This window comes from Pseudopipra pipra, chromosome 1 (assembly GCF_036250125.1).
Source record: "Pseudopipra pipra isolate bDixPip1 chromosome 1, bDixPip1.hap1, whole genome shotgun sequence".
Classification (NCBI taxonomy): Eukaryota; Metazoa; Chordata; class Aves; order Passeriformes; family Pipridae; genus Pseudopipra; species Pseudopipra pipra.
This window is the reverse complement of record NC_087549.1, coordinates 129,516,364-129,542,059: the sequence shown is the minus strand read 5'-3', so window position 1 is coordinate 129,542,059 and position 25,696 is coordinate 129,516,364. Positions and strand designations below refer to the sequence as shown.

Sequence of the window (25,696 nt, the reverse complement as noted above, 5' to 3'; positions counted from 1 at the left end):
TGTTTTTTTAATAATCTGTGATGGTCATCTTATCTTTTGCTGTATGACAGTAAACCATCAAAGCTGAACTGAAAGTTTGTGCCCTGAATGACTTTGTGTAGGTTTATTTCTGATAAGATGCACTAATCTTTGTGTTTTCTTGGGGATTTTTGTTCTTGGGGTTTTTTTATAAATTACTTTGAAGTAGGTGAAGAAGAGAGTCTTTCTGATGCATGAGCAACATTGCAGAGAATGGTTGCTGGAAGAAGAAAGGCTGACCATTTGAATTGGTATACTAAAATACTTGTAATACTTTATGGACCTAAATGCACATATGTGTAAGGCTTTGATGTCTTTGTCGAGTGGATGCTTTAGGATACAAATCTTTTGTGCTGATTTACGTGTGTTCCTGAATATTATTGTGTATGCCCCAGTCACATTCATGGTCAGGACTTGGGTGTGTGAAGGAAGTGGTGTCCCAAGCCCTTTCTGTTTTAGCTGCTCTGTGAAAATGGAGCGTGTTGTTACTGCACCTCTTCCTGTTAGTAGTAGTGGCTTTATTTCAGTTTGAGACAGAGAATAATCAGCAATTAAAAGGTAGTCTTGTAGAAGAAAAAAGCTATTGCAATTTCAGGGTTATCTTTAGCAAGTGGCGGATTCACCGTGAACTCCCCTTGATGAAGAGATGGAGCATAATTTAGTTTAGAGGATTTCCTATACTCGGCGGCACTGCCTGCTTGCTGGTTGCCTGTACTGGCAAGCCTCTGTCTCCCATGTCCAGAGCATAAATAAGAAATTTATATGCCCATCTTTACTTTCTCATTTTTTGTCCAGTGGTAACTACCACATTATGGACATCCATGGTCCTTCAAGTTCAGGGTTAAGGACATATGTTCTGAAAAGGCATATCTGTTTCTTCTCTGCATTGCATGTTTGGCTTAAGTGATCATATCAGTTCCAGATACAGTCAAATTCTTCAACAATTTTTCATCTTTCTGTTTCTTCCGGATGACTCTTTCTGTCTGTTACTGTCAAGAACCTACTGTCTGCCAAAATATACATAGTCTTGAGGTGGCTGAGAGAACCTTAAATTGCAGGGATCCATGATTCCTTTCACATTATCAGAGCTTCAAGGCTTTGGCTAGCCTAGAGACATACCAGCCTATCAACACTCTTCCATTTAGTGCTTTCACTATCTGAATTGTACAGTGAGAGGCTATGTTCTCAAAGATTTGCAAGCTATTTGTGACAGAAATCAGTCAGCCAGATCTCTGAGGTGGAATTGTGTAGGTAGTTTTTATGAATAGTGTGCTCCTAGGGAAAGCCCAGAAACCAGATTTCATTTAAATTAAAGAAAACGGTGCATTTAACTTTTTACTAGGAGGAAGTATTCAGCATCAAGGAGACACAGTAGAAGTGAAAGATTTATATACAGCACTCCCTATGCTTTCTGGTTATTATTGTAGCCAGCCATCTCTATCCACAGCTGTCTTCTGATCTGGACATCATTTTTCTCTTCTGTTTTTAAATTTTTAAAGGGGAAGATGAAGATTATTTCCAGGTTCTCTCCATTCTCCAACATTCCAATGTAAGACATAAATATTTGTAGATGTATGTATACTTACCTGCTTGGTTTTTCATCTATGGAGTTAGGTTTCATAGTGGCTGGTACTCCTACAGGGAGAATGGGGAAGCGCTGGACAAATTTATTTTTTTAGAGATGAAATATCTCTTCAGACTGCAAAATTTCTTCCAACATGGTGCTTGAGTTGCACCCTTCATCAAGAGATTATGACCCAGTTCTCTAAATGTAGCTCATCTGTGTTAGTAACTCAGTTGTATTAGAACTCTGTTTTTCTTGATGCGTTTTATACGCAGACCCTTTTAGAAGTCTGAACTGTTTGTCTGTTGTTGAAAGATGAAAGTTTTCAGCCATTTCTGAGTAGCAGTTCTCTGAATATGGGTAATGAGCTGTGGCAAGAGGTGATATGAAGCCTCGAAGGTAGATTGTTCTTTAGTGAGTGCTACCAGAAGCATCACAAGGAAAATTCCACGGCCTGGAGCAAAGCTCCATCCAAACCACACTGTCATCTCTAACACTTGAAGAGTGACATGAAGTGATTCTGTACCACAGAGTTGCTTTGCAAGAGTACTAGTGATACATTTAACTACTTCGAATTAACCACACAGTGTGTGTACTTGTAAGCTGTCACTCAGAAAGAGAGGTTAGTTTCCAGCTGAAGAAGTTCTTTGACATATGAATTCCATGTGCATTCATTCTCCTTACTTGCCCTTCAGGTTTTTAAAAATTGTATCTCTTTCTGAGTTCAAAATGAAATGGGGCTATATGTGGCCTTTTATTCCAGTGTGCTGAGCCTGAGGAACAGTGGGATTTGAGCCCAAAGGGAAAAAATTATCCAGTTTTAAGGAAGAGTCTGTACCTGTTATGTGAATTTACACAGTCTAAACTTCTGAGACAATGTTTATAGAGGTAAATGCTTGCTTTCATGTAGAAATTTCCCAGGAGGAATAAGTAAGTGGAGGAATCCCCAAATGAAATTCTTTGGTTTCTTGTTAGGGAGGAGGTCAAATGGATAATGTCTTTAGTTGTATTTGACATTTAAAATATGTAACTTTTGATTAGACATCTTTGCAGCAGACAGCAGAAAAGATAATTCTGTCTGTCTCAAGGAATCTGTGATAATTTAGCCTGCAGGGAAATGCTATTAAATGTATTAAATAAGGTCTCTAAGATGAGTAATGCATTTTGATTGTCAGTTGTTTGTGAAGGCGCTTTGCTTTTATGATGAATTACTATTGAAAAACTTTGGTTTGGTTTAAGATCAAATAAATTAAACTGCAGGCTTCAAAGTCCCCAGCTTAAACCAGTTATAGGTCAGAAATTGCTACAAATTGTCATTCTTACTGCTTTTGTTTGCATCAACTATTGCAGTCCTTGTGTGTAAATGGGAAAATTCAGTAATTAAACTCAGCCTGTTGGTGTATTCAGGTTGATGAATAGGGCAGATACTTTGGAGAAAGTATCTGATAAGCATAAAGAAGCTTTAATGCTCATACTTCAAGGAAAGGCAATCCTATATGCGTATAAAATCCTCCAAAGAGAATTAAAATGTCTATGATTCATTTTCTATGTGAAGATTTGAGCAGTTACCCATTCGGTAACTCATTCTCACTTCACCTGAACTTCTTTCCAGCAGATTGCCAAACTGAGGCAGCAGCTTCAGCGCAGTAAGCAGAGTAGCCGTCACAATAAAGAGAAAGAACGTCAGTCACCTCTCCATGGCAACCATATAGCAATCAGTCAGACTCAGGTAAGTAGCCTCCTGCCTTATCAGGGTTGGGAGAATGGCCTGCTGAGCCTTCCCATCTGTCTTCTGTTTGTGCTCTTGTGTGGCACACAAAAATGCTTAACAATCTGATGCTACCATATCTTCGCTGAAGTTTATCTGATGGTCGTCATATAATTAAAAAAAGGAGCGTTGCAGCAGGATAGCAACTGAAATGTATTATGATGCTGTAAGAATTCTGAGCGTGACCAGATAAGGCTGTGCTTCCAGCAGTATGTACTTGCTTTCAAGACTGATTTTTGTGGTATGCTTTTAGAAGTATCTACTCCTCTGGAAGGTATTGGCCTGTCAATTTTGCAGCCTAATTTCTTCTAGACTAGTTAAAAAGTAAAAATAGAAAATAAAGAGGGTAACAAAGCAGGGTGCAATGCCCAATGCAGTGTTTGCTGTAGTCATTACAACCTGCCAGCAAAACTGAAACCCAATTACAGTTCCAAAGCTCAAGCAAGATTCAGTCAATGACTTCATGAATCTTAAGCCACTTGTAGAAAGCATTTAATCATGGCTCATTTGACAGTGCAGACATCTGAGCCTGATTAAATTTCACCTGTTGGATCCTTAAATTGGACCGTGTTAGTAACAGGCCCCTGTTTGAACACCTGAAATGTTGGTTCTGTCCTGGTATTTCCTACTTCCTGACTACCTTTTTAACTACCTTGTGTTTTATAAAGGAGTGGTTGAGCTGTGATGGCTGATCCTTTATGGTCCTTCTTCTGTTTGGATAAAATTTTGTAGTTAAAACCTGATCTTGGGATGAAGACATATAGCAATTCGATATTCTTCCTGAACCTTTTATGCCTTTATAATAAGGGATTCTACTACATTTTGCACAGGAAAGGGTTTGCTTTACATTTCAAAGTAAGCTGTGGCAAGTACCTGTGCTATTATAGTCACAGTACAAACAGTCTTTGGATTGAAATCCACCTAGGACGTATGTTTCTTCATGGCATTCCTTAGTACTTGGAACTTACTTTGTCATTGCTTGTGCAACATTTTGATTTCTCAAGGTGTTCTCTGATGAAGCTGTCCTGCAGGTAGTGTTTTGTCAGAGTCAAAGAACGCTTGCAGATCACCTTTGGAGCTGCACATTGTGCAAGGTTCACTTGATAAGAACTCAGAAAAAATTTTTACATTTTGTCTTAAGCATCTTGTGATTCTGTGAGCAAGAGGAGAATACAGTGACAAGCGAGCGCTGTTCACGGCTGTCAGTGTAGCTGCCGCCAAGGTGAAGCTTTCAAGGTTGATGTGTGTGCACTCCTGGGAATGTTTTCTGTTGGTAACAGAGCTCCGCTCCAACAGTCTTTTCTGAAAGCCATATTTGTATTTATTTATGTGATTGATTCTTAAATTCAGGATGATTTCTCTTACAACCTTTGACATAAAGTTCTGAAAAGCTATAAGCTAATGAATGAATGTTTTGTTTTTCGTTTGCTAAAGCCAACCAAAAGAGAATAAAAGTGCATTAAGTGAATATTTCAGTTGAGTTGTTACGCTTTAGCAGTGTTATGAAATGCCTTTTGATCGTGTTAAAACATCAGCATCAGTGCTCCACATGCTCTCCATTCCCCTGTGGTGTATTCCATAGTCTGTGCATCTGGGAAGTACATATATATGTCTACTTACTGATAAGTGAAGTAGTAGAATGCTTTGATTATAGAATACTACTATGAGTTAAGTAGAAGTGATTTTATTGGATTTAGATTTATACAGGCATTTGTTTTTATTTGAATTCGCCAAGTGAAGGTGATCTTCTAGATGGCAAAATTAATACACAGTTTCTTACTGATGTTTTTATCATTGGTCTCAGACTTCTGTCTTTATTCCATTTTCAAATCATATTGATTTCTACCTTCTAGGCTTGTATTTCCAGATCAGTCCCTGTGCCACTGTCAAACATTTCAGTGCCAAAATCAACTGTGTCACGTGTGCCGTGTAATGTAGAAGGAATAAGTCCTGAACTGGAAAAAGTATTCATTAAGGAGAACAGTGGAAAAGAAGAAGTATCCAAGGTAAGCTTATAGTAACATGTTTATGGTGGTTTTTTCTTTGTAATCTATAAACACATGGAAAACCTTCCTCGTGAGAAACTTTCCTTTTGGCTGAAATTACAAATAATTTTCTTCAAAGAAATGTTTGTTTGAAAACTTTGTTTCAATGTTTTAGCATGGTGGGGTTTTTTTTTGGTTTTTCTGTTTTATTTTTAAAGGGCTTCTGCCCAAACATACTTTGTTTAGAGTGCCCTTTCTGTGGAGAACTTGAAAGTTTTTGTGCAAAGTGCAAGTGCTTGAAAATTCGGATACTTCAACCTGCAGTAATAAATAATTAGAGACCAGAAGATTATTGTATTTGCTTCTTTTTGCATTCTTTTTCTTGAGAAAGATGTAAGTTTGCTGTGCTATGCTCTCCTTTTTTTGTTTAATGCTTTTTTTCCCCATAAACTGAATGTGGACCATTTTACTTCCATGAAACCTGTGGGAGTGCTCTGCATGGGAAATACTAACAAATGAGGCAGCTTTGCATTAGAGCATTGGAGTTGTCATTAAGGATCTTAGTTCTTTGATGGCACTTTAAATGTGAAATACTTGGTTTACAGCCATGGTTTCCTAAATAGCCAATGAAAATTTTCTGCTGTGGAATAAACTACTCCACTGTTTTTCTAATCTTCTCCAAAGTGTAGGTGCTTTTCTCATGAATGGTCATGTAATAGCAATTCATGAGTCAAGCTATAAATATGAGTCAAGCTATAAAACTTTAATCAGAAGTTTAAGATTCTAAAACCTGATATTTGTAGTTCTTCATTTTGGTAGTAAACTTAAAAAGTTTTGGAGTAATTTTGGCTTCTCCAGAGTCTTACTTGTGTGGGCAAACCAGTCTTAAGATTGAAATATTGTAGTAGTAGAAGTATTATGGTGTTTACTTTCCTATGGATGTCTTATTCCTTTAGAAGAGGTGTGTATTATAACAGGGGAATAAGGAAAAAAAAATCAGATGTGAAAACTGAAACAGTAAGCCCAAATCAATAAACCTTGTTGCACCATCTTCAAAGAGGGAATTAAAATGTATGTATTGCAGTGGAACCATTGATGTTGCTATGGCTAGGGTTGTAATATCCTATAGTGAGAGGATATTTCATTTATTTATCAGACAGATCATCTTTGTAAATGTTGTCCTTGGTTTTTAACAGCTTATTGCTTGGGATGCAGAGCTCTCCTGTGTTACTGAATGTACTGTCTCTGATCCAGCAAAACAGTTAAGCACATACTTAAGTGCATTGTTGGATTTGGGCCAGAGGTGCTCAGCAGTTTACAAAACCAAGGCAATAGTGAACCCTTCCTCCAAACATTTAGCTGGCAAGAGTTTTCAGACACAAAAGAAAGTCATAAATCAGACATTGCCCTTGAAGTCAAGTCCATCTTTGTGGGCAGAGGGTTGTTTCCTGCTATGTAACTGTTAATTTCTGTAAAGTCTGGTCGTGTGGGACCTAAAGTGGGACTCCTAGTGCTGTCTTTGAGATTACTAGGTCTCAGTTTGCTTATGGAGGATCATAACAAGATCATAATTTACTTAATCTTACTGCCAGTGAACTTTCTCCTAATGCAACAGTTTAGCTGTGTTTTAGCCTGGGGAAGTTGGGTAGCTAGGTTAAAGGTTAGGAATTACTGAACAAAAGATAAACCATAGGAAACCAAATTTCATTAGTTTCACTGCTAGAGAAACAATTAATTTTTCTTTGTTTTCTGCCATTCTTTCTTGCTGTAGTGTTCTGTATTTTTAGAAACTATTTTAAAAGAGCAATCAAAGGTAGTTGATTGCTTTGGGTGATGTGTGAAGGATAGATCATTCTATAGACTCACTTGTAATGGATGTGCATCTATATTTTCAACTGGTTTCTTTTAGCCTGTTTCCACATTTACTTCACAGTTCTAACAGTGCATGTTCAAACCTTAATTTTCATATGATTTGATCTATCCAGCTACAGAAACACTTTGTGCCCTAATATGAATCTGTATTCACTTGCCAGGAGAGATATGAGGAATAACACAAAACCTGCTAAAACCACTGAGAAGGAATAATATCTTTAGTTTAGTTGCAGCTCAGTACCCAATTTTCAATTTTTATTCACTATTTTCAAATTTAGTTACTACATTAGTAGCTTTGTGATTTCTTTCATTTCGATAACCACGTTTGGGTTGTCCCAAGTAAAATAAAATGCATTTTAACTTTGTTAATTTTTAAAATTTTACTTTAATGTTCTTGAATTTTTTTTCTGTTGGTCTCTCTTCAGTATAAATTTACAATTTTCTTTTTTCTAACAAGCTGTTTCTTAATTCATATATATTGAAATCAGGTGATATATAGGACAAATATAAGGTTAAAGCAGTTTCAAAGATATTTTTATAGATATTACTTGAATTACTTTTTGAATTTAGCTCCCAGTTCAAATAGATAACCAATGAAACTTTTCTCCTAGTTTCATTCTTGCTTCATCTTCAGATACGCAAATCAATTTAATTTTATTTTTTAGATTTGTTTTTAGTTTTGTAGGGCATGACATTACATACTTTATTTTCCCTTTTGCTGACTCGAATTTTTGTAATCCTACTTTAAAAATGTATAGATCCATTTGAAAAGTTTAGAGGGATTGCATTGTAAGTGGCCAAAATATTAAAAATATTTTAGTCTTTGCAGTTTAGCTATGCTATGTGTATATTTTTTCAGATAATTCATCTTGCTTAGTTAGCTAAAGATGTTCTCTTTTTGCTTTCATAAAACTAAGTTGACTTCATTGAGTGACTTCTTAATCATCTTTCTTTTAAATTTATTAATAAACTTTTAATTCATGTTCTAATGCATTTATTCAAAATTCTTGGATATATTTTCCTTCCTTTTTTGTAGTTTCCTGATTAACACTGAAAAACTGTGATGGTGTGTCTCTGTTCCCACCATACTTGTAATATGGAATTAGCTCTTTGTGAAGTTGTGGCAGGCTTTTGTTCTCTAACCCATTGTGACTCCACAACACAAACACTATAGATTGTGGTAGAATAAGATGATGGACTTATTTCCCTTAATGTAGGAATTGGGGGATAAGAGATGTTCCCTCTTACAGAATACCTTATGAAAATCATGGAAAGTGCCCTGTAGCAGAACATGGGCTCATAGGTCTCCTATTAGGAAAAACATAGTACTGGAGTTATCTTTCAAGTGTACAGAAATAACTAGAAATGAGGCAATTTTGATGGACTGTCACACAACAGAAATAAAATGATTACTGTTTTCCTTGTTTGCTTTCTAATGCTTCTGGAAAGAGATAGCAAGATGGTTTTATGAACTGATCAGAAAACTTAATCCTGTAATAAAAGGACTTTTCCTAATTTTCACAGATGCAGAGAAGCTTTACTTAAATCTTCATAGCCTTCATCTGAGAAGTCTGAGTTTTTTCCAAGGGTGCCTTCCCAGGATGCATTATGGTTTTTGCACTTGCAACCTCATCTAGTGCATTGATGGCTTCATTGATGCCAGTAGGAAGAAGCACTTTCCTGTGTCCGCCTTTGTGTTCCAAAGGAGAAGGTTTTAAAATCAAAAGCATTGAATGCTTTGTTCTCAAGAAGTTGTGTCCAAAATAGATGTACAGCTTGTGAGGAGCAGATTTTTTTTTTTAAGGCTTCCAGTGGTGTATCCTTATAGCATTCCCGATGTTCCTCCTAAGTTGGGTGTTCTTGTTTTTTTTTTTCCAGCAAAAACATTTATACTGACAACAAGGTGGTGAATATTAACAGTGTATTCAGAAATACATGTTGTTGTCAGATGGAGCATTTCCATACCTTTGCAGGGAGATGAGAGCAGTATGTAATTGTGTCCAAGAACACACTGTCCTGTAGGGGCTGACAGGTGTCCTGTCAGAATGCATTTGGCATAAGGTTAGTACATGACTAGACATTCTTGCAAAAAAACTCTCAAAACCAGCAGAATGCAGAAATTTCTAATTGTTTTCCATGCATTGGGCATTATGGAAACTAATAGCAGCTGCACCAAAGAGTTACCCTATTTCTGATGTTGTAAGGTTGTGAGAACTTCAGTTTTACAATAGTTTGGGCATGACTCATGGAAATTAACTTTGAAAGTGGTTTTTTATGTTGATTTGGTTTAATACATACAGTTTTTTAACAAGCAAAATACTTCTAGTTGGTATTTTCATGGAGATTTTTGCACTTCTCAAAACTTTGATTCAGTATTAAGGGAAAAATAAATACAAAAACACAGTAATCTGAAATACTCACTGGCATTTTCTATGCCTTAAAAGTTACTGTATTTGGAAAGAATGACAATTGCATGTATATTTAGATACATGTCTAAAAATATGGAGTATTTTTGTATCTCAGGCTTTAATTGAGGGGAGATTGAAATATGTGATTTGGGATATGCTTCCTGACTACCTAAGATTACATTGTTCATCCAGGTGTGGAAGAACATCTGTGTTATCCTAAAGCCTTTAATTATGGGATCACTTACTTTTTGTTTTTCCCCCTGCCTGGAATCCTTGCTTTACCTGTTACGTAGAGCATAGTATTTGCCCTTCATGAGCAAATTTTTCTCCTTATTAGATTCGTGTCCTCATGCTTACTGTTAAGCTTTGCTTTGAAATCAGAAATCTAAATTTCTGAGGTTTTGCTTCTGTATAATAGGAGAGTGTGTGAAATTTTGTTCTCTTTTTTTTACCTCACTTCTATGAGAAGAAAGATATTATATACACTTTATGGATGGAGAAACACAAATCCATCAGGGTTCTATACTGTGGCTCTTTAGGTAACATAGGATACTTCATCCCATTTTTTGAAGTTTAAGTTGCAGCTCCCATAGTTTCCTTCTGCATCTGTGAACATAGAAGACTTTTACAAATAAGACCTATATAAAGTGGGCATCCAGAAAAATCCAGTTGATTTTCTGACATCTCACAAAATTTTTGTGGCAGAGACAGAAATAAAAATGCTGTTCTGCATAGCAGGTTTGTATTTTTGTTATGATAATTATAAGACTAATTTCTTTCTTCAGTTCTTCTTGCTTCAGTTTTTTTACCTCTCTTCTGTCGTGTAACAAATGATACAATGCTTCAGGTCTTTCTTGTGCATTAAATGAGTCGTGGCCTGTTGGGGGTGATGGGAATAGCAACATGTAGTCATGTTGTAACGCATTTGCAATGTGAACTGAGCTGTTGGAACAGACCACACAGCTGTGCCCAAACTTTACACCATTTGATGTAGGAACTGTAATGTTCTCTTTATGGTGTGTTTCTTTGCTCTTAATTGAAATATGAAATGGTATTAACTGGAAGGCTCATAAGAGGAAAATGATCTTCCTGCTCTGCTATGTCTGCCTTTTTGTTTAATATGTGGTAGTTTTCTGGATAGACTTGCTGAAAAGGGGAGAATGCGATACTTGGCCAATAGGTTTCATGTCCTTGTTGCTGGCAAAAGTGTGGGGTTGAATTTTAGGCTCTGGAACAAGCTGTAATGGTTTTGGAATATATGGGGAAGAGGAAGGCAATAAAATAAAAATGTTCGCTTGAAGTGAGAAAGAAAAAGACATTAATTTTTTGTAGCTAGAACATTTAAGCTGTTCTCTGTGGCTTGGTCACAATCCTCACTGAAGTGAGGATAAAAATTATGTTTAAATCTTGCAGGCATTTTTTCCCTTTCACTTCTAAGCAAAACTATAATTCCCATTTGATTTCTTACATTTAAAGCAGCACTGTCTGCATTATAAAAACTAATTTTCCACTAGGAAGGACAAGTAAGTAGAGCGTGCCAATCTGCTGCTGTGAACATGTCTACGCAGTATATTGCAGAATGGGATGCAATATCACTCTGGCCAGTGCCAGCTATGCTGATATGGGCAGGCAGAGCTTACTAGCTTAGGTTCAAGACAGAGGTTGAGAACCTTGTTATAAACCTGTGTGTGCATCATCTGTAGAAGTAAAGGATGGAACGTAGGGCTGTGCTAGAGAATTATGACTTACTAGCAAAACATGGATGGTTTCTTTTATAGTTGTATTTCAGTTAGTTGTCATGGCAATAGTATGTCATTGTATTTGACATTTTCTACTGTTTCCTTTTATCCAAATGTGTTCTCTGTCGGGGTACTTGTTTTTCTTTTAGAATAACAGTGACCTTTTTATTGAAAATTGTATAACTAAGTATAATTAGAGGCATTTGTTGGTGAGGTTTGACTTTTTAAATTATCAGAAACAACGTAAAAACATAATACTAGCCTGTGTTGAAGTGCATTTTGGTGTTAACTTTGTGTTAAGAAGATGTAGTTGCCTTGGAACATGTGCACGTTGTCCCAGAATTCAGCATAATTAATGTATGTTGTGTCCATTGCACACTGCGTTATTTTCTTGTGTAAAGTCTTCCTGTTCTTTGAAAAATGGCTTCTTGTTCTTAAAGGCCTTCATTTACGAGTGCTACTGGCTGACATTGCTTATGAGTTTGATCTTTTCTCTGTAACCTGCATTGCTTCGTTTCTCTTGCAGCCTTTGGATATCCCTGATGGTCGAAGGGCCCCATTACCTGCTCACTATCGTAGTAGTAGTACACGAAGCATTGACACTCAGACTCCGTCTGTCCAGGAGCGCAGCAGCAGCTGCAGCAGTCACTCACCATGTGTCTCTCCCTTTTGCCCTCCTGAATCTCAGGATGGGAGTCCTTGTTCAACGGAAGATTTACTCTATGACCGTGATAAAGGTGAGAGTAGAATGGCCTGCCTTTATCTGTGGGAGGCATGTGATGTCCTGCTTTTACAACTACCTTCATTTTACTCATTACATCAGTTTTTGTTTCTGTTTGATGGCTGTGGAGGGATTGAGGATTTACCTTAAAATTGGTTTTGTTTGTTTACATATCTTTTTCCCTCTTGTTTGTGGAACTTCACAAACATCTTCCATAAATACGTCAGAGGAGCACAGCAAACAGTTAACTATTTATGAAGATTCTAATGTGAAGAATTCAGACTGTAACATGTTTATGTTTAAAAAAGGTTTCAAGAAGATTTGTGGTAGACTGTATATTCATCGTGGGTGAGTTACTTGCTGTTCAAAATGGTGATGAAGTTTTGGACTGCTTTTGAAAATACTCTGCTTCTGAACTCTTACATTCCACTTGAAGCTATTTGGTGAGAAGCTCAGATATGAGTTTGAACAACCTGATGGAGAATAATTACTTCTCTATGTATGTTGCATAACAACTCAGAAACTCTGAATAATTTATGTGTTTATATGTCAATATGCTGTGCTGTTTTTTGAAGTCTGTAAAATGTTCTTTGGTTTTATAGAGGGAGTACAACTGGTGTTCCAGTAATTAAGAGTTACTGACAGAACATGTAGTGTGAAAATAGAGGCACCGGTGTAAAAAGACTGGGTTTGTTTGACAACTGTTTACTAATGAAATTACCCTTGTGCTTCTGGTCAGCTAGCTGAAACATGGACTTTAGTTTGGAGGATGCAGAATTTGGGTAAAACATGCAAGCTAAGAGTAGTAAGTTTCACAGAGGAAATGAAAAATTTTAAGATTTAGCATAGATTTACAAATGAATTAAAGACAACAGTATTTTGAGGCTGTAAGTGAGGGTAAACTTTTTTGTAAATGCTATCTGTTGAATAATTCTTAAAGGAATTTGTCAATAAGATTGGGGAAGTCAGGAGAAATACTAGCTTTTCTTGGTTTATGAAAAGTGGTATTTTCCTGTCTTGGATTTAAAAAGACAAAATGAAAACAAATCCATCTACCCAAATCTTGAGTTGAGGGTGGGTGTGTACAAATGTGTAAGTTAACCACATTAAAGTAAAAGTCTTAGATCAACATGATAGTTGGCCGTGCTCCAAAAATAACAGTGATATTAGCTCCCCTCACCCTACACATGTCTTATACTACACATGTGAATTTTAATGTGTTGTCAAGACCAAATCACTATAGAGGCATCCACTGAAGTATTAGCACACAAAAATCTATCTTGATAGGTACATTGGTTCCTATATGTCCTGGTAACAAATAAAAGTTAAAAAGTGAGGAAATGAAAAATTTCTTTTGTGGTTAGTACTCTGTTATCACAATAATAGAAATTTTTAGTGGTACACTGTCAGCTGTAGCAAGTGAAGACAGTTTGAAATAGTGCATCTAACCTTCTTAATGCTTTTCAAGGGTTTTTATCTCCTGTCTTGGATTTTTTGAACAGCTAACTGGAGTAAAATTTATGAGTAGTTACTTCTTTGTGGATTTCAGTTTTAAGGGTGGCTTTAATGCTGGGCCTGTATCAAAAGTCTGCTCTAGTAGTAGTGTGTAGGTGACAGTGATAAACAGCCAGCTTTGTAAAGTCATGATAATGGCATTTTTAAATTAGTTTAAAATTTTATCTTTCATACACATGAAAGATAAAAGCTTGAACTGCTCATCACAACTTAGGTCTTTAAAGGCAAGGTAAAAATTAGGAAAACATGGTGTGGTTTTCTGAGAGAAAGTAATTTGTTCAGAGCTTATAAAAGTGTAGTCAGAAAGATGCCTTTCTCAAGTCGTCAAGATCCTGAAGGCCAGTTGTTCTGAATAAGAATGTTATCTTCAAAATAGTTAAATTACAGATAAATGAGGCATATAGGTAGAAATTATATGGGAACAGCAAATTTCGAGACATTTTATTACATTTGTTGTGAATATTAACTGCTTTATAAGACCAAAACTCGTGAAGGTTTTCAGACCTTCGTTTTAAAGGGTTTTGTGATGCTGGGATAAAACTGTAGTGAGTTTGCTGTTGTGTAACCAAATGTAGATGTTTCAACCCCAAGATTTTTTTTTTCCTTTCTATGAGAATAACTTGACACTACCATTAAAAAATAAAATTATCAGTGCTAATAATGCTTCTGGGTGTTTTGCTGAATGGGAGAGGAAGGTTAGTAGTTTAACTGAAAGACATGAGCAGTGAGAGGAGCCAGTGCTCTGTGCAGACATAGCACTGCTTTACATTCCTAAAGCATCTTTTATTTCTTGTGCAAAGTGGTGTTTTGGCCTGAGGCCCTCACAGCTGCCCTTCCGACCGTATCAGCTGTTGGGTTTACCTTTTGTGCAAGAAGCTGCAAAATTACTGAGTTTTTCAAAAGAAAGTGAAAGTTAATTTTCAGACAGTATTGTTCTGAATGGAGCAGTGATACTGAACAGTATTGATTAGACGAGAGAAGGTATTTCAATGGCACCTGGCTGTATGATTTTGTATTAAAGCTACTGGTTTCACTAGATCTGTTTTATGGTGTTCTGGTCCATGAGATTATAATTCAGAGTGCTGCGTAGCATGCTCAGCAGCTGTGGCAGAGGTAAAGTTCAAAGCATCCAAAGTTATAAGAGGATGAAATTTGGAGGAGCTTTTTTGTACAAAAATATATAGTATGACCTGTTTTTTAGGGCTTTCGGTTTAGGTGCTTTTGTGTGCATTTTAGGTGCACTGTGTATTCTCACTGTTGCTAGTGGACTCTTACAAGCAACACATTCATGAAGATGACCTGAAGATACTTGTTAAATTCTGGGCATCTGATTCATAGTTTTTTAAATTAAGATTGTTAGTTAAGTCTTAGAGTAGTCTTAAAAAGCAAAGGTACTTTTGAACCTAGTAAAACAAATCCCAGTGTGCTCGCTGGCAAAGTTTCTTGTTTCCTTAAAGTTTTGTCATTTAAAAAAATGTTTTACAGATTCTTTTTTAGTTGTTCTAAAATATGCAGGCTATAATTACGGGTATTAAGTGTTCTGGTTAATACAGTATTTTTAGTGTTTTAATGACAATCTTAAAACCTTTTCTAGATAAGAGTATATCCGTTTAAAATATTTATGTTTAGAAATTCCACGTGATAGGGCTCCATATTGTCTGCTGTGTGTTTGTGGTAACAAAACTTCCGTTAAAGGTTCCATCTGTTAATGTTCAATCATTGTCAGCGGGATGGGGTGGGATGGGGGGCATGGAACACGCCCGCAGGGCACCCCCTGCTGACGGGAGCCACGAGGCGCAGACACAGCCCAGGCTGAGGGCTCGGCCATGGGGCCACAGAGAGTAACAAACCTGCACGTAAAACACTTTGACAACATGCATTTATTTGCAGTGTCATTAAGGATTAATAACGTGACAGTTTAGCACTTAAGAGCTTACAGGATACACAAGTGGAGGCTGGGTTAAGCTGTGAATTCCACCTCTTGCCACTTCAACTCGAGGCCTGTGTTCCCAGTGCCCTTCTGCTCTTGCACTGCTGCTGTAGGTGCTGGACCAACAGGCAGTGTGGACGTGTGAGCCTCCTGACAACCACACGTGTGTTTTGAATAGTGGCATGCGACGCGTTCGGTCAAAATGAAAGTCTAACAGCTTCGCAAACTTTAAAAGCACAGAGGGTAAAGAGAGAGAGTTGTTTAGCAGCTGTCTTGTATAGAAAGTTTCAGCCAGACAGGGCTAACTAAACGAAAACCTTGATTGAAAACTGAACTGGCTAGTAGACAAGACTGAATCTTCCAAGAACTGACTTAACTTTGAATTCTGTTTGATTCTTCCTTTGGATGTGCTGCCACGGTTTTCCACTATTTGGTGGAATGAACAGTAGTGCATTTTATGTCTCAGATTTTTTAAATAGAAACTTGGATCTTCAATTTTAAATATTAGAAGGAGGAAACAAACTGTCTGGGTTCTGTTAATGATTTCTGTGTTTGGAATGAGCTGTGTGGGCCAACAGTGAAAAGATGCCAACAGGACGATCATGCTCCCAACTTGGCAAATATCTGTATCATCTCTTAAGTGTTTTCTGCCTTCATAGTTAACACTGAAAATTCTGTAAATGGAAGTTCTGTATTCACTCTATGGCAGGAAAGAGCTGAATAATCAATATACTGCTGAGGTTCACTTCAGTTTGGTTGTTTTGGTTTTTTTTTCCTTCTCATATCTTTCATAGTAAATCTTCAAAGGGGAGTGTGATGTTTGAGTTGATTTGTTTCTTGTAAGAGGAAGCAGAAATGTTTTAACATGTCTAAAGATTAGTCTTTGTATTTAAGTCATGGTAATACGAAAGTTTATGGAGCTACTTTTTGCAAGCTGTTAAAGACAACTTTGTACACTTCAGTGAAGCTAGATCATAGTTCTTGAAGCTTGGGTTGGTTTTCCACTGTTGCTGAAAAGGCAAAATACGCATGCACAACAGCAAAGTAAACATAAACTGAGTTAAAAATGGTAAGGTACCCCAGATTGGTGGAAAGACTCAAAAGGACCTAAAGCAAGAGCAGCTATTTCTCTCCAGTTAAAGTGTGTTAGTAAGTTGGGAGATCCACTTTAATTTTGCTATTTCATTTTTTTCATTGTAATCCCAAGCAGGGAATAGGGAACCACTAGTACTAGCCTGAGATAGATGTTGTTCTTTGAAAAGGTAGAAGCTACTGCAGAAAGCTATTTTTCTATGAATATTTTTGTACCTAATTTGTTTCCTTAATGCATCGACTATCGTGTTGTCAGCATGACTGTTTAAAGTGAGCCCTTTCATAGTCTTAATATTTCAAACTTTTGTGCTTCATCAGACTTGAGCTTTCTCTCTGATGTTTTCTGAGTACAAATATATCTGCCCCTTACCTTTTGTCCTAAGTTATCTAACTTTGTCTTAAATTATACACAGATGGCTAGATATATGAAGTATACCTGTATCATATAGCTAGTAGTGATGAGAGAACTAAACTGTAGAAGTTTTATTTTGGATATTAAAACAGCTTCACAATATGAAGCAAGTAAGGTAGGGCATTGTAATGATGAGGTATCAGTACCTGTGTTATGAACATACTTTATTTCTTTGCAACTTCTGAACTATTCATGAGACTAATGAGGTCAATATTCCAGTAAAGTATTATTTTAAAATAAGATACATGTTGTATGCACACATTTTCAGTAACACTGTTTATACAGTGAGAAGTTATATTATCATTACCACTCATAATTCTTCTGCATGTATTATGCATATTACCCTGTTCATTTATGGGTTTTGAGCTACGTAATAAAGAATGTATTTGTTTCCAGGATCACAGCTCTGCTTTGTTCTGATTGCAGTGTTCTGGATAAAAATATCCTCCTGTTACGTGTTGTTATATGATAGATTACTCCTGCACTGAAGCTGTTATTCAGAAGAAATGTACTATACAAGGGTGTTAGAAATAGCCTGCAATAAAGGAAGCGTTGTGGTAGAAGCAAGCCGGCGTAGTGGCTAAATTGTGAAAAAAGGCATCTTGTTTGGAAATCGAATTTAATTAAAAAGCACTCTCAATCTCTAGTAATATAACTGCTTTAAATTTTCAGACAGTGGGAGTAGCTCACCGTTGCCCAAGTATGCCTCATCTCCCAAACCAAACAACAGCTACATGTTCAAACGAGAGCCCCCAGAGGGATGTGAGCGAGTGAAGGTCTTTGAGGAAATGTCGTAAGTAATGCCTTTTATATCAGCTGGTATCTGCAAAGCAGTAAACCTGTTTACTGAGCCTATTCAACTGCAGATGAATAAACTATTCCAGCTGATGGGTTTTTCAGGAGCAAACTATTCTTACAGTTTGTACAGAAGAGGAGTTGAAGTGTTTAAATTGGTTTGAAGAGGAAATGGAGTCTTTTAACTCTTTTTGTGCATTTATAAAAGGCAACTAAACTCCAAGCAGAAAAAATAAGGTACATTAATTTCCGTATATTTCTAATAAGATTTTAAATTTTCATGGCTTACACAGAAACTCTCCTTGTCATAATTATCAGTTTCATGAATAGGCTGCATTTTAATGCGTATAAAACATATACAATGAAGTGAAACATATGTAAAGGGTTTGTAGATGGTAGTATGCTTATGACACAGACTTTGCTCAATATTTTTGCTGAGCAAGAAATTGGAAATTACACCCTTGGACATCATGTCTTTTTCCCTTAGACCCAGCAGTATTTGAACACAGCACATGCTGTTGAGGTTGCATGCTTAGCTCCTGTGGATGAAAGAAGTAAACAGGGGATCTTTCTTGCTCTGACAGTATTCATTGCCTGCTGGATGGTGAAGGAACAGTGTTGGGTTGTGGAGAAAGCCTCCAAATAAATTATGGAGTATGAGAAAGGAGAGGTCTATTTTATGGAGGTTTTTAAAGGGATTTAAAATGACTAAATGTGTTATTGCTGCATTGCTTTTATCAAAGAAGAATTTGTGCCATTCCAAATTACTGCAATTTTTCATGTGCGTATGTACTGCAGATTTTTCTTGCTGGAGGTTGCATGTTTGTCCAGTAATTATCAAGTCATTTTTGTGACTGTACTATTTTTAATGCTGTGGATCAGTTAGCTGACTACCAATATGGAAGATGTTTGCCCCTCTGTCCAATTAATCCCATTCCTTGTCATTCACATTTTAGCAACATGTAGAACCACAAAGTTCGTGACGTAAAAAACATCTCGTTCGTCCAGATATATAATCTTTTTTCTCGTTGTAGGTCTCGTCAGCCTGTCTCAGCCCCTCTCTTTTCATGTCCTGACAAAAACAAGGTTAATTTCATCCCAACCGGATCAGCTTTCTGTCCTGTAAAACTTCTGGGCCCCCTCCTTCCTGCTTCAGACCTGACACTGAAGAGCTCTCCAAACTCTGGACAAAGCACAGCTTTGAGCACCCTGACTGTTGATCAGCTTTCGTCTCGGGTCTCTTTCTCATCTCTGTCAGATGACACCAGCACAATGGACTCCACAGAGGTCCCGGTACAGCAGCCGTCCCAGCAGCAGCAGCCGCTTTTGCAAGAAATTCAGACTGAAGACCATTCCTCTGCTCAGAGCTACGTGTTAATCTAGACAAGGCGGAGCAGGCCTCTGCCCCGAAACAAGGACCGAGGAGATCGTAGCTCAGATACATCTGCATGAGGTGGCAACCTTTCAGAACAACATGGAATACTTAGCAGCACTCGAAAAAATATCTCAACACTGTTCTTGGCAGGGACAGAATCCATATTCAGCATTTTTTGTGAGAAAGCAGTAATGCCTGCAGAATCCATATATCATTAAGCGTTTTAAGTGGAGACTATGCATTTCATAGTACGTTTGACCAGATTAGTACTGTGTCCTGTGCTCTGTTTCAAATTCTACAGTATAAATAAGCTCCTTCTCTCTCTATATATATAAAAAAAATGTTGCCTGTCTGAATAGAAAATGTCTTGCTGTGTTGTGTCCTATGGAAAATACTGTACTTCAGGATTATGTTTACAATTGATCCAGGTGTTTGTTTCTAACTTCTGTAATACACACAATGCAAAAAAAAAAAAAAAAAAAAATGGCCACAACAGTTGCACAGTGCCCACCCTATGGCCTAGCTTCAGGTACTTCTCTTGAAGTCTAAACTCAGGTAACTTGGAATGTATATCATATTGGAATATAAAATATTTTACAGCTACAAAGCTAAAGAGGGAACATCACTCTTTTGCCTTTCCTTGTTTTATGCATTAATATTTCCTCATTACATTCCACTTTCTTGGAATAAGTGCATTCAGATCCAGGTGAACAGTGACCCTGGACATGGGTGAACATGAGGAGAACCAGCAAATCTGTGGTGTATATCACGTTGTCATGTGCTTACAAGTAAAACAACTGTTGCATTTACTTTCATTTCAATAGATGTAAAAATGTGGCATTTAAAGGTTTCAGGTGTTGCTCAGTTAATGACTGTTAAACTGTTGCAAATAAAGTGTTCAGTACTAGGCTGTACATGAGAAACATTCCACATTGTGCGTGAGAGGATTTTGAAAGACAAGAATGTTTTTGTTCAAGGACAGAAATGCTTTCAGGTTTCACAGGGGTTGATGGGGATTTCCTCTCATGGTTTTTGTTGGCAGTTAAGGATGTGAAATGCTACTGTTACTGTCTAAAAGTCAAATTAATGTTTAGTTTCTCTTTTGGAAATGTTCATTCATTTGCTGGTTGGAAATAGGTTTTCAGATTTTGTCAAGCAGTGTTAGATGAGCAGCGTTTTATTTATGTAGTGAGTAATTGTGTTTGGATTAAAGTCCGAAAGTAGCAAGTGGGTGTTCTAAGAGGGGTGGGGAAAAGAATAGTTTTAAGTTCATGTTACTTAAAGCTTCTCCCATAACTTTCAGTTACTTAAGTTGTGTGTGTAAAAGTGTGCTTTCCCTTCTCCTTAAGTGTGAATAAAAGAAAAATCCATGTAAAATAATCCTGGTTTTGCAGGCTGGACATTTTCTCAAAATAGTACATGGCAAGATCAGGTTCGTGGTGCTCTTCTATTGTACTGGAAAAAGGAGCATTGCTGTCAGAGATAATTTCCTGTGATACAAAGAGAACCCCAAAGGCAAAATAACTTGATGTTCTTGCTCTGTTGCTTTCAGCTCAGTGGAACTACATTTATGCTGTCTGCTCCTAAGAGAATAAAGTTCACCTTTTCCAGGAATTGAAGAGATTAGTAGCCTGCAGCTCCTGAGCATTTAAACTTGCTCCTTTATGTTCTTTTCCTTTTCTGAAGATGAGGTTGGAGGGGGGGTGAGAGCCACCAGTTACTACTCACTAAATATGTGCTTTCTTTGGAGATAAAGCATCGCTTTCTTTTTATTACTGAGTTTTTGTTTGTGCTATCTTACAAGGTGGAATTTGCAGCCTACAAAACAGTTACTGTTTTTTGACTCCCCTTTCAGAAAATATAGTAGGAGAAAGAGGTCTCTAACTATTTTCATGTGAAAATCCTTTAAACACAGCAGCCATCTTTAACTCTACTAATCTCAGGCCTAGGTGAAAACACTATATATTTTATAGACTGAAGATAAAGGGGAGGAAATACTCTTAAGTATCGATTCCTTTTAATATTTTTCTTTCTAGATTAACATTGCAGTATGATGAACTTTTTATGGTCTGGTTGTGTCCAGATAAGAAATTGTAGTCTCAGTTATTGGTGTTAGGTTACCAGGGGATATGATGAGTGGTTTTTAGATCAGTGCTGAACTCTGTACAATATTTGCAATGCCATAACATGTTCTTTATATTTTTTCCACGAGAAACTAAATATTAATTAAATTGCACATTTGTTCTTAGCAGATTTGGAGGTTTTGAACCAAATGTGTTAAAGCTAATGCTTTGTCATGTAAATTTCCCAGCAGTTGTTTATCTCAATTGTATTCTACATGCAGCTGTAGAAATTTGTCAAATATTGTTTAAAGTTTTGTACATAGTTGTACTGTTATTTCTAGCCACTGTGCTGAACAGTATTCAAGTTATCACACAATATTGCTTTACACAAGGAAATGTGTGGCTTTTGTTTTGTATTTTTTTCGGTATAGAAGTTCCTGTGTCTTATTTAAATAAAAATTATAGTTAAAAAAAAATGGTGGGGACAACACAAAAAAGCAGTGCCTCATTTATTTGTTTTGGAAACTGTGCATGAAATACTATAGGATGAGATTGAAGTTAAATATTGTTCCAAATTTACACCTAGAATAATGTCAATTATGCTGTCTTTAGAACAAGGTAATATTTATTGATTTTTGCATAATGCTCTGCTGGAGGGGGGAGAATCCTAAAAAATAGTCGAATGCTTAAATATGCTTTAAATAGCATATTTTATTTCTGCATATAATGAGATCTTTCTTCACAGCACAGAAAAAAATCAGTTAAGAGTTATTTGAAACTGTATCTACTGCTGTGTTTGTGGTATGGCTAATTTCAAGTTATCTGTTGAAAATTATGAAAGCCATTAGATGTTTCACTATGTGAAACTAAACTAAACACCTAAAGGATGTGGTGTAAATCTACTGACAGTCTTGGTTTCATGTTGTTTAGTATGAGTCAAATGATTGTCATTTGACTTGCAGAATAATTCTTTCTAGATGGGGGGTGAGGGAAGGAAGAAGGATAATATTTAAAAATATGTAAATCTTCCAGAGTGGGTGTTTACTGAAGAGCACTATGGCAATAACCATCAAGAATGGTTTAGTGCTTGCTGTTGTCAGTCAGCGGAAATTTAGGTTTTCAGTATCCCAAAGATTACAGGGTTTCTATGTGACTGTGTTAAAATCATTAACTGAAACTGAAGTAAAAGCCCTGTGCAGGGCTGGGAGTTGGACTTTGATGATCCTTGTGGGTCCTTTCCAACTAAGGATATGCTGTAGGATATTCTGTGATCCCACCCTGCTACAAAAATACTTGGTGTCCTTCAATCAGAAGCAGCATTTCAACCATTTCATCATCAGCTTGAAGGGGCTACTGGGAAGAGCTTTGTGACTGCCTTGTCCCCTAAATGGATTTGGCTGCAGCAGTTTTGGGCTGTCCTTCAGTGGGAGGGCATTTTCTCAAGAAGTACTTTGGCAAAAGGGTTTAGCTTCCTCTGAAAAGATGTGATGCAGCTTGTATCACGGGCAAATTTTAACCATCCCTGGGAACCTAGGCCTCAGCTGGTTAGTCACATTTTGGGTTTTTTCCCACATAAGCCATGCTTTTAATTTGTTTGCTGTGTGTAACTTACTGCCTATGTCTTCCTCAAAGCCAAAACAACCAGTCTGAAAAGTACTGAGAGACCTAATGAAATAATTTTGCCTTGAATTCCTGCTTTGTGACTGAAAGATCTTCATTGACTTGAATGTTACATTTTCTAGTAATTCGTGGCTCTGGAACTGAACTCTCTTCAGGGACTGAGGGACTATGTAAGGGGAGCCCTTGGCTATGTGTGCTGGGGATAGGGTGTAATGGATAGTGACCTTATTTTAGGAAGCAGGGTGTTGTCAGGGAAGTGATTTATGGCTTCCTGACAAATCAGATCTTGGGAAGGGCCAGATAGTGGCGCAAGGGTAGAGTCTTAATATCTTTACAGTATTAAAGCATAAGGAGTAATAAAAAATAAACACAAATTGCCATCCCACATCTCTAATCCATTCAGTTGCAAGTAAGGGCTATTGAGTCTTAGCAAACTAGCTTCTGGCTTTATTCCATGGTAGTGGATTGGTACATTCCTATGTTGAGGTAAAGCCCAAGCAGCCTGAAGATGACAGATAACTTGTAAAAGTATATATCAATTACTGTTGTAAAACAGCCTGGCTTGCTTTGCAAAATACAGCCATGCAAGCAGAGATTTGAAGCTACTCACGTGGGAGAAAATAACCAAAGTTCCTGCCATGTCTTTCCAGAACCTAAATGCAAGGAAAAAGTGAGTTAAAGCTGGGAAATTACACGCATTGCACATACAGCCATCCATACTTGGTGCCTGGCTGAAGAAAGTTGTTTGTGATCAGAGACTGTCATGCAGTTAAAATATATGTATCTTGTTTCTGTTTGCATTAGTGTAACCAGTCCTGGAAAACTCTATTTTGGGAAAGGCTGGAGAAGGCCCAGGGAAGAGCTATAGGAATAAAGTACTGGAAAAAACAGAAAAGCTGTGTAGGAGTTCAACATGATTAACTTGATGGTTAAAGAGTAATTTAGTTTTGGTTAGTAAATGCATATATATGAAATACGAGCTTTATATTTAACAGACATAGAATCTTAAAGCAGTAAGAATATGAAAATAGATGAATTCACACGAAAAATATGGATTTGTTTTAGCACTAAGCATAATTAAGTACTGGGCCAATTTGCAAAGGTGGATTTTTTCAATACTGATATGTTTAAAATTAGATGATTTTGCAAAGGATGTGCTCAAATAAGATGCTTTTATAAGCCTTACTAGCTCATGATTATTTGAGGCATTTTACATTTCAGTTGACTTTAAAGAGGTGGAGGTTTTTAACTATCATCAGTATTCTTGCCTTACTAAAAAAGCAGATGCTGCAGTAATTTTAACTAGGGTGTTAACACATCTTTTAAACTATCTGGAATAGATCTTTTGAGGATAACTTCTGGCTTCTGAAAATCTTTGGTTTGTCAAATGTTAGTGAGTCTTGAGTAAGGCAAGGGTAGTTGAGTGGCTTTATTAGTTGTTTGGGTTTTTTTCACCTCCTCAATAACACTGTAATTATGAAGAGGTAGCAAGAAATTGGAGAATAGGCAGTGTGTTTTTGTAGTGCAGCCGGTCACAGAACTAATGTGTCATTCAAGTGGGGCTGAGAGGAAAACGCTGATTGAGAAGGTAGAGTGTTTCCTTAGTAAAGGCCACAGTGGAAGTGAGTGAACATGCAAATTAAACTGCAAATTCAATTGTCAACAAGAAAGAACAGCAATCAGATGAAGCTGGGTAGACAGGTGATCCCCTTTTTAAGAACAAGTTGAAATTTTACCTTGGATTGTAACCAGTTCTGCTGATAAATGGTATGCCTTGAACTGCAACTTGGAAGCTCAGATGCAGAGGAGCTGGAAGCTTGGGAGAAGAGGGAGTTGGGTAATCTTGGTTTTTTTCCCCTTGAATTAGAGACTGAGCTTGTTAATGATGCACAATTAGGCTAATAACTGCTCCTGTAGAAAACTAAGTTCTGAGGGGGTTTAATTGGTTTTATTTTTGTGTATGTGCATAGTGAAGTGTGTGGTTAAACTTTGCAGTGGTTTGTGCAGCTGTTGGTTGAGAAACAGGGTTTGCTCAGGGCAATATAGGTTTACTGATACCCATAGCAGTCTATTTCTTGTACCTTTGTTTATAACTTTGTAGTGGGTTGACCCTGGCTGGACACCAGATACTCTCTACAACTGCTCTCTCACTCCCCTCTGCAACTGGACAGAGCAGAGAAAAAAAAAAAAAAGCAGTGAAGGATTCATGAGTTGAGATAAGAGCTGGAAGAGGTCACTGATCACCATCACAGGCAAAACAGACTCAAAGTGGGGATATTACTTATATTTATTACTAACAGGATCAGAGCAAAAGAGTGAAAAGTAAAATAATCTTAAAAACACCTTCCCTCCATCCCTCCTTCCTTCCATGTTGTCCCTCCTCCCCCCCCCCCCCCCAGTGCTGCAGGGGGATGGGGAATGGGGCTTATGGTCAGATGTTGTTTCTGCCACTGCTCGAGGAGAGGAGTCCTTCCCCTGCTCCTGTGGGGTCCCTCCCCCGGGATACGGTCCTTGATGGACCTCTCTGGCATGAGTCCATCCCTCGGGCAATAGTTCTTCCCAAACTACTGTCCTGTGGGTCACTCCTCCATGGGGTGCAGTCCTTCACAAATGAGCTGTACTGATGTGGGTCCCCCACAGAAGCCACAAGTCCCACCCAGGAATAACCTGCTCCAGTGTGGGCTTCCCTCTCCAAGGGCTGCAGGTCTCTGGCAGGACCCTGCTCCATCTTGGGCCTCCCAAGGGGTCACAGCCTCCTTCATGCACCCACCTGCTCCAGCATGGGCTTCTCCAAGGGCTGCAGGTGGGTCTCTGCACCC

At 37.5% G+C, this 25,696-nt stretch overlaps 1 protein-coding gene across 4 annotated transcripts in view; it reads left to right on the top strand.

The window, feature by feature from the left end:
* Positions 1-20,574, top strand: part of GLCCI1 (glucocorticoid induced 1) — a 52,181-nt gene extending 31,607 nt beyond the window's left edge. The window contains exons 4-8 of one of the 4 annotated variants that reach the window (XM_064676560.1): positions 3,198-3,311; positions 5,204-5,356; positions 11,881-12,091; positions 17,697-17,817; positions 18,854-20,574. In XM_064676560.1, the coding sequence (XP_064532630.1) occupies positions 3,198-3,311; positions 5,204-5,356; positions 11,881-12,091; positions 17,697-17,817; positions 18,854-19,202 (948 nt within the window). In that variant the 3' untranslated portion in view covers positions 19,203-20,574. Of the gene's footprint in view, positions 1-3,194; positions 3,312-5,203; positions 5,357-11,880; positions 12,092-17,696; positions 17,818-18,853 lie in introns of all 4 variants that reach the window. The other 3 variants (XM_064676551.1, XM_064676581.1, XM_064676570.1) reach the window with 3 other exon arrangements.
* The last annotated feature ends 5,122 nt before the right edge of the window (positions 20,575-25,696 follow it).